The 13,830-nt window shown below is 30.2% G+C and overlaps 1 protein-coding gene across 4 annotated transcripts in view; it reads left to right on the top strand.

The window, feature by feature from the left end:
• The window catches only part of LOC114325217 (Ca(2+)/calmodulin-responsive adenylate cyclase), an 897,698-nt gene that overhangs the window by 295,591 nt on the left and 588,277 nt on the right, over nucleotides 1-13,830 (top strand). For all 4 annotated transcript variants that reach the window (XM_050642766.1, XM_050642767.1, XM_050642770.1 and 1 more), the window contains exon 5: nucleotides 5,797-5,915. In XM_050642766.1, the coding sequence (XP_050498723.1) occupies nucleotides 5,797-5,915 (119 nt within the window). The remainder of the gene's footprint in view (nucleotides 1-5,796; nucleotides 5,916-13,830) is intronic.

Raw genomic sequence — 13,830 nt, forward strand, 5'->3', positions numbered from 1 at the left:
AATTTCTTATCCTTATAATTTCCTTATAATATCAGTAATCTTTTGAAAACGATTTCCGAAGTGGAAATCGAAACGTCAAATCTTTTTAGGTAAAAATGTAATTGAATCGGCTATTGCGAAAACAACATAAGTTAATATTTGGGAATAAAATTATTTTTCGACGCCATGATGATTTCAAGATTGAAATCAAATATTTCGCGCGAAAACAACGCAAGTTACGGTTCAAAATACTATATAGCAGGTCAATATGTTTTTCGGTCACTTCGAAAACAACAATAATGTCCCAACGTATGCCCTTATCCATATCAACGTTAATGAGTTTAAACATATACAATATTGTTTAGTTTTTTGACTACAGAAAATACATACATAATAATACTATGTTATTATCTAAGTTTCTATCTATTTTGACTGTTTCTTGCTGAAAATAAAGAAAGTTTTAGTGACATTAAAAATTATGGTTCATTCCTAAAATATCATAAATCCACAAAATTAAAAACTTAATATCAAAAAAACTAATAGTAGTATAGTATAGTTGATCCAAAAGATGGCATAACCCAAACATCCAAAGTAAAAGTTTTCCTCCAACACCAAAATGTTCTATATGGTCCACATATTGTTCAGTAAAAAGTTACACCATTTTGAGCGTCCGGTTTGGGAGGGAGATGGGAGAGAAGCCGGTAAATTAGTAGTTTTTTTTAAGTTTTTCGTCAATATTTTTAAAACTATGCTTTAGCGTAAACAATGTTATATACAAAAATGTTCTACATGAAATTTAAAACAAAAAATGTTTGATACATAATTGTTATAAAATCAACGGTTCCAGAGTTACGGAGGGTGAAAGTCGAGGCTTTCGATACTTTTTATATTTTTTGGGCAATATTTATGATATAACTATACCAAAAACCCAGACATCCAAAGTGAAAGTTATCCTCCAACACCAAATTGTTCTATATGGTCCACATAATGTTCAGAAAAAGTCACACCATTTTGAGCGTCGGGTTTGGGGGGGAGAGGGGGAAGAAATCGGTAAATATAAAAAGTATCGAAAACCTCCACTTTTCACCCTCCGTAACTCTGGAACCGTTGATTTTATAACAATTATGTATAGAACATTTTTTATTTTAAATTTTATGTAGAACATTTTTCTATAGAACGTTCCTTACGCTAAAGCATAGTTTTAGATATATTGACGAAAAACGTAAAAAAACTACTAATTTACCGACTTCTCCCCCATCTCCCCCCCAAACCGGACGCTCAAAATGGTGTAACTTTTTACTGAACAATATGTAGACCATATAGAACAATTTGGTGTTGAAGAAAACTTTTACTTTGGATGTCTGGGTTAGGCCTTTTTTTGGACCAATTATACTATACTACCTCCGTAACTTTGGAACTGTTCATTTTAGAAGGATTATGCATAGAGCCATTTTTATTTCAAATTTAATGTATAACAATTTTGTGTAAAAGGTTGTTCATGCTAAACCGCTTAGTTTTAGAAATATTGACGAAAAAGCTAAAAAAACTACGAATTTGCAGATTTCTCCCCCCTCTCCCCACCAAATCCGACGCTCAAAATGGTGTGACTTTTTTCTCAACATTATGTGGACCATATAGAACAATTTGATGTTGGAGGATAACTTTCACTTTGGATGTCTGGGTTTGGGTCTAACTATACCATACTATAGGGGAGTCAATATAGAACGAAAATATGCATTGTTTATATTTTTATATTTATATATAAGCTTTTATTTTTCTAAAACTTTTTTTGTTAGTTTATATATATGTTAAATATCAAATTTTATCAATTTTATACCAGGTATGTCAAAAATATAAATTTCGTTAAAGAATTCCAGAATATCAAAAATTGTTATTATGAAAAGTTGTTTGGAATTAAAAACTATGTTTTAATATACAATTTCATCCTTCTGCTTGAAAAAAAAATTAAATTTTTTCTCAAATTACGGATATCCATCATCATTTTATTACAATTTTAATAGATAACATTTTTATTATCAATTTTATGAAAAAAAGTTATTCTTCATAAAATGCTCTACCTGGTCTAAAATCTAAGATATAACCATCAGATATCAAACTTTTCAATTTTATACGAGGCATGTAAAAAAATATGAAATTCGCTTAATAGTTAAGTGCCTTTATAGTTCACAATATTTCAATTAGAAGGATGTCATTGAACATTGAAACATAATTTTTAATTCCAAACAACTCTTCTTAATAACATTTTTCAATATTGTGAAATATAAAGGTACTTTGCTCTTGAGTGAAATTCATATTTTTTGACATACCTCGTATAAAATTAATAAAATTTAATATCTGATAGTTGCATCTTGGATTCTATATTCTATACGATGCAGAGTATTTTATAAAGAATAACTTGTTTTCGTAAAACTGATAATAAAAAAGTTATCAATAGGTTCAAAGTTACGCAGACATGTATTAGAGCTCAAAAAAAAATTTTTGTTAAACATTTATTATTGTTCTTATTATTCAATGTATTTTAGATACGTTTTACAGAAAAAAGTTTTGATCACTTTTTATACATTTTTAGCTGGTAATTTTCGGTTTTTGTAGTACATTTTTTATCTTTCTTAATTTTCTCAAAAAAATTGTTTATTTCATTTGTAAAGTAAAATAATTCAGTGCATTTTAAAGATTACATCCTAAGCTTTAAAAAACCATCTATAAAATTATAATAAATCTATTCAAACTTGAGTAATATCGTCTTAAAGTAGTAGTAATTCTGTAAAACTACGAAGTTTTCAAAAATTACAGTTTTTGAGACGTACCATTTGAATTAAATTTTTGAGATTTTTTTTAATGAAACATCGTTTGGTAACATATTTGGTAAGTTGTGCAAACTTGAGAGTTTTATAGATAAAATTGTATTAGTTACACATTATTAAACAAAATTCATATAAGTCTCACTTTCCGCCCACGCCGTACTTATGCCCATACATTTTATTTATTTTTATTATAACCATAAGATTACTTGTTCTTCTTTCATGTCCAATTTGTAAAATTTCATTTGTTCCATTAGTTAAAGAATTATATTAAAATAACTCAACCGTGTTTGTGAGAAGGGTGACTTTAACGTTATAAATAAAAAATTATAGAAGCTATAGATTTAATTTTAGAAAAATCTTTATATAAGGATTTTTTTTGTTAAATTTTCTAAATTTCTCAATGGTCAAGTCAGTTTTTTTCCAAGATTTATATTTTCGGAGTTATTTAAAAAAAAACAACTAATTTCGCAGTTCATTTGTTTAATAAAAAATGAAGCACCCACTTCTGGAGTTGAACTTTTGATATGTTGTTTAAAACATTTCTTTATCAAATTACAAAATGTTCTATCTTGTTTGATTTTTTCCGAAGTCAAAATCTCGATTGACTCCCCTATAAGCAACATTTAGTATTTTTGATGTACTTATATACATACATGTCATAACTAATTTCTAATTTCTATATGTATTTTGACCGCTTCTTGCTGAAGTTTGAGTACAATACAAACATTAAAAATTATGATTAATTTCGAAATGTACAGCCACAAGTCCACAAAATTTATAAGTCCACTTAATATCAAAAAAACTAAGTGACATTTAGTATTTTTATGTCTTTCAGAAACATGCATTTATAATCCATAATACTTATACATATAAAATATAGTATTACCTCAAAATACCCAACTATTAATGGAAAGCTTTTTACGTTTCCTGAAAAAATTATATATTGTAACATGTGTTGTTTTCGAAATGACCGATTCAATTGTTATAACAATCAACTGTGGCTAATCCCATATAAACACAATATTTAACAATGTACTTATTCGATTGAAATAATATTTTCAGCAGTGGAATAGCAAACCTGTCGATAGCAAATACCAAAAGCTGGTCACTTGTTACGTATTAACAAATAAATATCAAACATATTTAACAGTACTATTGCCACTTTTTGCTAAAATGAAATTGATATTTTACAAAACAATTTAGAATGTTCCAATTACATTTTGTACTGTAAATATATGATAAGATCTGTAGCATTTTACATGCCGTTGTTAACTTGTCCATATGGGCAAGGTCGTGCGGCGCACGACGGCGCCAAGGCGTTAAGGGCGCCCTTTAACTCGGCAAAGTTAAACAGATATCCAATTCAAAACTAAATATTTTTTGAAGCAAAAAAAACATTGCAAAAAATAACTTAGTCCACTCATTCCCAAACATTACTATTTCGTTACGTATATTATTAACTATAGGTACCGATTTCTGTAGCTTCAACCGTTCTAGCTAAGCGTTTATTTGAAAAACAACACATGTCCATTTTTCGAAAATTCGACTTTATGTATTGTTCTTATAGAATAGTAGTTTATTTCTCCAGTTCACACATTTGGTTCACATTGCATAGAAAATTTTGATAGTTTTAGAAAAACAACAGATGTCCATGCGGTTTTTTGTAAAAACAACACTTGTCCCATCCTAGTCAACGGTAGTTGTAAGTGTGAATGATCTTATCCTTAAATTTATCAGTTGTGTGCATTCTTTGATAGTAATAATGTGATGTTTGTTTCTTTTGTATTAGAAATAGTTCAGCATAACAGAAACTATATGTACAACACAATACCTCTCTATTTTCGAATATATTTTGGTAAGTTTGTACAATTATTTTGATATCCACATTCCTTCCAATGAATGTCTTAATAAAAGTAAGATTTGAAATAAATTAAAGCTGGGCAGTTTTACTTGATTTTTCAAAATTTTCATTTTTGGACGAGTGTTGTGTTTCAAATAAACGCTTCAATTACTTAAGATCTAGAATGGGTCAGGAACGGCTAGAAAATCTTACTATTATTTCTACAGAATCTGAGTTTTTAAAGGACCTGAATAATGAAAATCTAATTAATGAATTTGTCAATGGTAAAGCAAGAAAAGTTCAATTTCTATAAGAAATATCCGTTGGTTTTCATCATAATAAGTACATTTGTTTAAAAAATCGCAATATAAATATGTTTCATTTTTTGATCTTCAATCTTTTTTAATAATTTTAAGTAATGCTGTATAACTTTAACATAGTTTTTATTCTGTTCTGTTTTATTATGCAATATAATTTAAAAAAATTATTTTTAACAACTACTACACTACTAGAAACAACAGAGATGAAAATACTTCGACGAATATCAGGCAAAAGACTGTTGGATAGTGAGAGAAGCGAAAACATAAGAAGATCATGCAATGTAGAAGACATAAAATGGATGGGTGACAAAACGGAAACAGGAGTGGAACGAACACATTAGTAGAATGGCAGAGGATAGGATAGTACGAATAGCACGAGATAAGTCACCAAATTGACGAAGAATTATTGGCAGACCAAGAAAAAGATGGTGCGATAATCTAAACAATTTAGGAGGCAAATATTGAAGAATAAACATGCTTTAAAGTCTCCATACAAGAATGAAGAAGAATATATTATTTTTTATAACAGTACTGTGTACTTATTATTTCCTTCAAAAAAAAATCTGGATAGACGTAGAAAAAATTTCATAGTTTTCCACGTTGAAATGTGAAGGAGTGATTGATATTTCTACCCTGGTAATTTTGATAAAGACGCTTATCAATATTTTGCACGACGGCGCCGAAGTTACTTGACGCGTTCCTGGTTGTTAATTTCACTGAACTATAAGGCAATGTTACCTTTATGAATCGACCGCCTATTCATTTCACTGTCTTCCATAAATCATAAGTTACTAATCGGATTTGTCTAAAATATGGTATTTTCGATTTCCAGGAACGTCTTCTCCTGTCTGTGTTACCACAACACGTTGCCATGGAGATGAAAAATGATATTATATCACCGGTCGAAGGTCAATTTCATAAAATCTACATTCAGAAACACGAGAACGTGAGGTAAGTTATTATTTGCTCTTATGTATTCTTTTCTTTTTTGTTTTTGAAGATGCAGAAGTTATTGCTCCAGTATTTGTGCAATACAAATACAGGCAATGTAGTAAGAGTATCTTGCCACTAGTGGATGTATCACTTTTTGAAAAAAGAATCGTTTCGATTAAAGCAAGATTCAGCTTGTGGTTAGAAAATAAACAATGTGTTAGAACGTTAAAGTTCAAACGTTCGTCAAGGCATCCTGAAACGCAACTGTATATAAATTTGTTTTATTATGGATATTTTAAATTGACTTTGGAAATATAAAGTCAAAATGGAATCGTGCATTTTGAAACTATGTACATACAGTTGAGTCCGCGAGTCTTTACCCGTGCGTCATTAATACCTGGCGAGATAAAACACATACTTTTTATCTAGCATCATTCTCTTCCATGCATGAAACTCATGACAAACCAGCTGCCGTTTGTTATTAAGTAACAACACATGTTATTTTTATGAACCATCTAGACTCAGTGCATTGAAAAGAGATAGGTACAAAAAAAGACGATTCGGTATGTTTTCATATTTTAAGCACAATTTGTTTGACGTTTCTGATTTGTTTTATTTTGTGGCTGTCAGTCAGTTGGACTTTTTGCGGTTTTTGTCGAATTTTTGCGTTTTGAAGTTTCTTTACATTACAAAAACAGTTGTTTTCACAACTAATTTTATATTGGGCTTTGAAATTTTAAGGTAAATAATTATATTTAGGCAATTAATATTTAAAACATACAAAGCTAACGTCATTCACACAGTAAAGAAATGACTGTGTTTAGATTTCCGTCAAAGTGAATACAATAACAAAAATAAAATATGTTATTGGATTTTTTTATAAATTGTTTATTTATTTATTAATCAATAATAATAATAAAAGAATTTATTAAGCTACTTCAAATGTAGCTGTAATTCTGCGTAAAAATTTTGAAGCAAACTTACATTTGACATTCTATATATTTGATAACGTCAAATTTTATAATAAAACCCGTAATCGGAACAGTAGCCACTTTCTGTCAGTTGATGTTGCGTGAAATAGATTTCCGACTTATTTCGTATGCTTTAAGTGATGACGCACGGGTAAAGACTCGCGGACTCAACTGTACTTGACTTACGCTTTCATCTCGTATTTTTTGTTTTTTCTTAATTCGATATTCAACCTATTTAAAAATGGCCTCAAAAAACGCTAAAACTAACTAGCTTTTTTCGGCATGTTTAATTGTTTATTTGCATTTTGCGCATTTGCAGTAAGCATTTGTCACAAGAATAACTTTCGTCTTAAAATATCCAAAATTATTAAAAAGTGCAGTTTCGAAGCGAAAAATTAGTATATTATTAAACGAGTGTGTAATGATGGCTACGATGAGTGTGTAACGATGATGAAGTTTAGCCTTAAGCGGGTGTCCTAATCCATCAGAGCCATTACATGCAAGTAGAATACTATACTTTTTCCACGACCTTTTTTTATTTTAATTAGTATGTAATCAGTACCTTAATTGGTGTCGTGTTAATTTTTTTAATTAGTAAAAAAATATAATTATCCACTACTCGAGTTTAAAATTATAATTTCCAAAAATAAATTTTGTTTACCAATAGTACACGGCTGAATAATTGGTTGCTTACAATAAGCAAATGCTGTCTTAATTAAGTATTATCAAAAACCAACAAGAAATAGTCAATTCAAGTCATATTCATTTCCGAATAATTATAAGTACAAATTTGTACCTATGTACTGCCATTGTAATAAATAGGAAATGGCTATTATCGGTGGACGTATTTTATAAAGTTATAATGTACATTTATATTTAACTATATATAATATAATAATATAACTATATACAGGGTGTAACAAAAATACAGGTCATAAATTTAATCGCATATTCTGGAACCAAAAATAGTTCGATTGAACCTAACTTACCTTAGTACAAATGTGCACGGAAAAAAAGTTACAGCCCTTTGAAGTTACAAAATGAAAATCGATTTTTTCCAATATATCGAAAACTATTAGATATTTTTTATTGAAAATGGACATGTGGTATTCTTATGGCAGTAGTATTTTAATAATAAATTATAGTGAAATTTGGGCACCCCATAAAAATTTTATGGGGGTTTGGTTCCTTTAAAGCCCCCCAAACTTTTGTGTACGTTCCAATTTAATTATTTTTGTAGAGCCATTAGTTAAACACAAGTTTTTAAAAACTTTTTTGTCTCTTAGTACTTTTTTCAAAAGTCAGTTTTTATCGAGATACATATTTGAATATTTGTCAAATCCACCACATATTTCTATAAGGTACGGTTATGGAGACTTGGTAATAATATTTATTTATGCTTTACATTTTTAAGTATTTTTTGAACCATATTAAAAAGAAGCCACATCTCGATAACAGATACTTTATCAAAAAAATACAAAGAGGCAAAAAAGTTTTAAAAACACTGTGTTTAACTAATGGTACCGCAGTAGTAGTTTAATTGGAACGTACACAAACATTTGGGGGGTTTAAAGGAACAAAACCCTCATAAAATTTTTATTTAAACATATTAAAAAAGAAGCCGCAACTCGATAAAAACTGCCTTATCGAAAAAATACTAAGAGGCAAAAAAGTTTTAAAAACATTGAATTTAACTAATGGCACCACATTAATAATTTATTTGGAACGGACACAAAAGTTTGGGGTGTTTAAGGGAACAAAACCTCCATAAAATTTTTATGGGGTGCACAAATATCACTATAATTTTTCTTTAAGATGGTCTTTCCATAAGAATGCTGCATGCTCATTTTCAACAAAAAACCTCTAATAGTTTACGATATATTAAAAAAAATCAATTTTCATTTTGTAACTTCAAAGGGCTGTAACTTCTTTTGTGTGCATATTTGTACTAAGGTAAGTTAGGTTCATTCGAACTATTTTTAGTCCCAGAATATGTGGTTTAATTTATGACCTGTATTTTTGTTACACCCTGTATAATATGTGATAATACATTTAAAATATATAACAAAATATAACTTTATTATATAATAAACACAATCTAAGTTTTAAATTCCAATAAACACAGCAAATACGCTAATGTCACTGTCATTGAAAATGATAAACGTCAAAATTCATAAAAGTAAACAAGGTGTAAAAGTAAAAAATATATACTGACCCGTTATTACATTTAAAAATCTTTTAAAAATTTTTCGAAGTTAATTATTCATATAAATTACAATAAGTAATTATTATTGTCCTAAATAAACAAGTTTAAGTACCTAATTTTATTTAAAGTTTATATAAGACTGATATTAAAAGTGACATTTGCCACTTGAACTTAACTTCAGCCCGTGAGTAATGACCCGTGAGTAATGAACTATTACCGTGAGTAATGAACTATTACTCACGGGTAAAGTAATGGGTGTTACTATTTATTCAAAAGTAGTGAATAATGAACATGTTATTAACGGTCGTAGAAAAAGTATTTTTTTTATAATTTGTTACAGAAAATTTTTGTACAGTACAAATGTAATTCGGTCAGAATGCCCAAAAAAGTAGCGGTATCAATGTTTGGTATAAATTTTTAGGAAAATCGAGTAACCGCTGTAAAGATTTAAGCATTACCGATATTTAAACATTGCATTAATCATTGTACATTAGACAGTTTCGTGAGATTCGCCAAATAATTTACATCAATTTTTAGCATTTTTATCTTCTACATATAATGAACGTCTCCCTTTTTCGACTTCGTATCGGATGTAAGTAGCCCCACCACCCCATTGTTCGATTCTCTCCATTGTGTTCTTTTTATTTATGTTACTAATATTAAAAGCTCTAGCAATTGATTCATCGCAAGATTTTATTTCTTTTTATCGATTTTCTGTCGAATTCTCCACGATCTTCATAGTTCCTAATGTCTATTCAGAGATACACGTACTTCATTTCCACCTCTATTATTCAGCTGTATATTTCTAGCAAATAGTCTGAGATATAACTGTTTTCAACAAACTTGAAAGTGTTCGTATTGGAGAAGAATGAACTGCCAGTATGATAATAAATGTTAAAAATCTTAAAAAAATGAAACACATCAATAGTTAATAAATGTGTTAATTTTTATAGTATTGGAACCATTTTACTAAAATTAAAAATGTATATTTTCATTTTTGTTTTGTAATTTTTCTTATGGTTGTAATAATAAATATATTTTTCGTTGTCTTACTTCAGTATTTTCCATTTTAGCTTTTAAATGAGAACCAGAGACACAACAGACAACTTCGTTAAAATTTGATAGATGAGAATTATTATTAAGTACATTTTTTTAATACAGAATTATACAGGTATATGCTGTTGATTATGTTCAAAATAAGAGAGCTAAAAGAAGCTACAACGTTAACGGGATTTTATTGTGTCATATGGTCAATGCTCTAAATTTGAAAAAACCGGGGAGTACTACCATTTAAATGGGTGCGTTTTTGAGAAAGAGGTGAATTAGTCCCTAGGCACAGGGCGAATTACGGTGAGTTCTATGCACTGTTGATGCAAACACGTCTACAGGAAAATTGTTCTAGGTTAAGTTTACTATCTAAATATCACATTTTGAAGTGAAAAATGTTTTTTTTTACAAAAATATATTCAAAAGAAAGGCAAGAAAAAAACACGAAAGAAAGCAATTTTGTTTTTTGCCCCATAACTTTTTTCCACAAGGATATAGGTATAGGCATTGCTTCAGCGAAAAATAACTTCCATTCTTCCTCTTTAAAATGAAGTTTCGTAGAAGTCTCTAAGATTTACAGTTTTTGAAATAGAGTTTTTCAAAGTTCGCCACTCACAGCATTTTTGGGTCATTCTCCCCATTATTTCACAAACATTGTTCTGTAACTTTTTTCTACGCATTTGTAGGTATATGTAATGGTACATTTAATAGAAAGAGAAGTTAATTACCTTCAAAATGGTCTATTGTATAAGACTATACGGCTCTTTTTAAGCATGTTATGCTTTTTCAAGGTTTTATACTTTTAATGATTTCTGATATTTTTAATGATAATTTCTCATTATGACTTTTTTCTTGTACATTTAGGTATATACAATGGGGAATAAAAAAAGCTTATTTTCTTTACTTTAAAATGGTGTATTGCAAAAAATTCTAGGACTATCTTTAAACAAACACGTAGTAAACATAACGTGGTAAAAAATCGCTTAAATCGGACAACAGGTTCAAAAATGACCAAATTTTTAGTGGATCGATTTTTTTGCACAGCAGTGTATTTGGTTGAGTGCGTTGTATGACAAAGATACATTTGGAAAATATTACCACCGACATTGTGTTCATTTTTTTCGAATCCTGAAAAAACCAATAAATATTTTTGAAAAATTTAAACGCAGAATGAAAGACTAAATTATTACCGAGGGCCGAAAGTCCCTTAGAATAAATAAAAAGTTTATTTTGAATGAGATATTTGGAATTAAAAATCACACTAAATTTTCTTTTAGTTTTTCACCCCTGTAACTTATTAAAATAAACATTATAGAAGTTCTCAGGGACTTTCGTCCCTCGCTAATAACGTAATCTTTCATTCTGCGTTTAAATTTTTCAAAAATACCGAAAAAAATGAATTTCATACCTGAACTCCGAACTAAAAAAGATAATAAAAATCTCAGTATTTTCGGTACAGAAATAATTTAATTTCATATACAATTTTATTCTTCCCAGACATTTTTCAATAAAAATCCAATTTGCACTGCAAAAATTCAATATCGATTAAGAGCAGCATTTTTAATTACGAACATTAAGCGAAAACGAATCGAGTTGGAACAAAAAAAGAAAGTTGCAAAGTCGTTATCGCAACGACTCTCTGAGGACGTAATTCGATCAAGCTGAACTGTAAAAAAATGAATCATTCGAACTGAAACGATTAATTATACCAAAAGTGGTTACTACCAGAAGCGTAGATGACAAATTGGTCTTCTAAAAGGTGATGTCTATATTTAAAATTCATGGTTAATAAAAAGAAAAATATCCGCCTAAAATCCTTCAATGTAATAATGACATAAATATGACAAACAGACATAAAATTCTTCTTCAAGTGCCATCTCCGCAATCCGCGATCTGCCGACCGGAGGTCGGCAATCATTATAGCTATTCGGATTTTGGAGATGGCTGCTCTGAAAAGTTCGTTTGATGTACATTCGTACCATTATCTCACTCAGGTTGCGCAGCCACGATATTCTGCGTCTCCCTATATTTCTTTTTCCTTGAATCTTTCCTTGCATAATGAGTTGGAGTAAGTTGTATCTCTCTCCACGTGTACTATGTCCGAGATATTCCAATTTTCTGGTTTTGATTGTATTTAAGACTTTCATTTCTTTATTCGTCTTTCTCAGAACCTCTTTGTTTGTGACGTGTTCTGTCCATGATATTTTCATAATTCTTCTATATACCCACATCTCGAATGATTCCAGTTTTTTCATTGATGCCGCATTCAAGGTCCAAGCTTCCATTCCGTAAAACAAAGTCGAGAAAACGTAGCACCTAGCCAACCTTACTCTTAGCTCTAACCTTAGATCTCTTGTGAAGAGCACTTTTCTCACTTTGTTAAAATTCACTCTAGCCTTTTCTATTCTTATTTTAATCTCCTAGAAGTAATCATTTGTGGAGTTAAATTGTTCCAAGATATGCATATTGGTCTACTCGTTCGACATTGGTTCCGTTTATGAGGAGATTCTCGTTGTTTCTTCGAGTTTTAGATATTCTCATAAATTTTGTCTTCTTAATGTTCATTGTTAGACCGTATTCTAGGCTATATATCGCTATTCTGTTAAACAGTCTCTGAAGATCTTCAATGTTTTCGGCTAAGACAGTGGAACTTACGCGATGTATAGCACTCGCTCCGTTGTCGCTCGTGCTCTAAACATCGCGTGCGTTCGCAAAAAGCATACTTCACGAAAACTGTTTCATAAATAACTGTTAAGATGAATATTTTTATGGCTCTGTGCCATAAAGTGAACATTTTCGACTATTGCTTTAAAACTTTAGTGTTTAGTTTTTCTTGTAATACCGTAGCTCTATATAATCGTGTCTAATGTCATTATTATCTTATTTATCTTTTCCTTTCTTTATTTTATTTAATATATCTGTTTCATCTCATCCTGTATGTGTTAAAGTTACACCCAAGTATTTATATTCATTTGTTTTCGAATTAGTGAAGTTAAAAATGGAGTTTGTTCTACTTATTATTCTATTGTCAATATCTAGATTGTATCAATATCAATATTGTCAATATCTTTTCACTGTCGATATGTTTTAGATGGCTGTGGTACCCAATCAAATCCCTAAAATGACTTGGCGTTTGTAACATGTTTGATGATATTTTGAAACAAAAAACAAGACAAACAATGGTTTTTACTTCAGTAAAAGACACTCACCCATGATTGGTGCCGATTACTAATCTTACATCAGTTGCTATAGCTTGGACAAATTTTTGTTTCATTTAAGCTAAACAAAACCTAATAGGAGCCTCTTCACATATCAGTTGGCCCACCTATGGAATTGGCAGTGTATGTCGATTTCCATAAACAAATCATATACCGGATTTATGCACAGCCCTGTTCGACAGGGAATTGGACAGGGAAGTGTGCAACGTGAATGTGTAAAGTGTAAATAGCTCACTCGCGCTGTTACTCGTCATGCTACTGCCATTGCACCTACATACCCAAAGAGTCGGTTCTAGTGGCGGAAGTCAAAGGAGAGAATTCAAAGGCGGGTTTGCCGCCGGCAAAGCGGCAAGTGAGTAAGGGAGCAAGACGATGTTGTTGTCACATTCCTTTCTTGTGAGTCGTTCGCTAATGAGTTGTGGGTTGTGGGGACATTGGCGAGGAACTGATGTGAACACCTCACTCGCGTTGATATCGTATTTCGGGCAATA

This window comes from Diabrotica virgifera, chromosome 2, assembly GCF_917563875.1.
Source record: "Diabrotica virgifera virgifera chromosome 2, PGI_DIABVI_V3a".
Classification (NCBI taxonomy): domain Eukaryota; kingdom Metazoa; phylum Arthropoda; class Insecta; order Coleoptera; family Chrysomelidae; genus Diabrotica; species Diabrotica virgifera.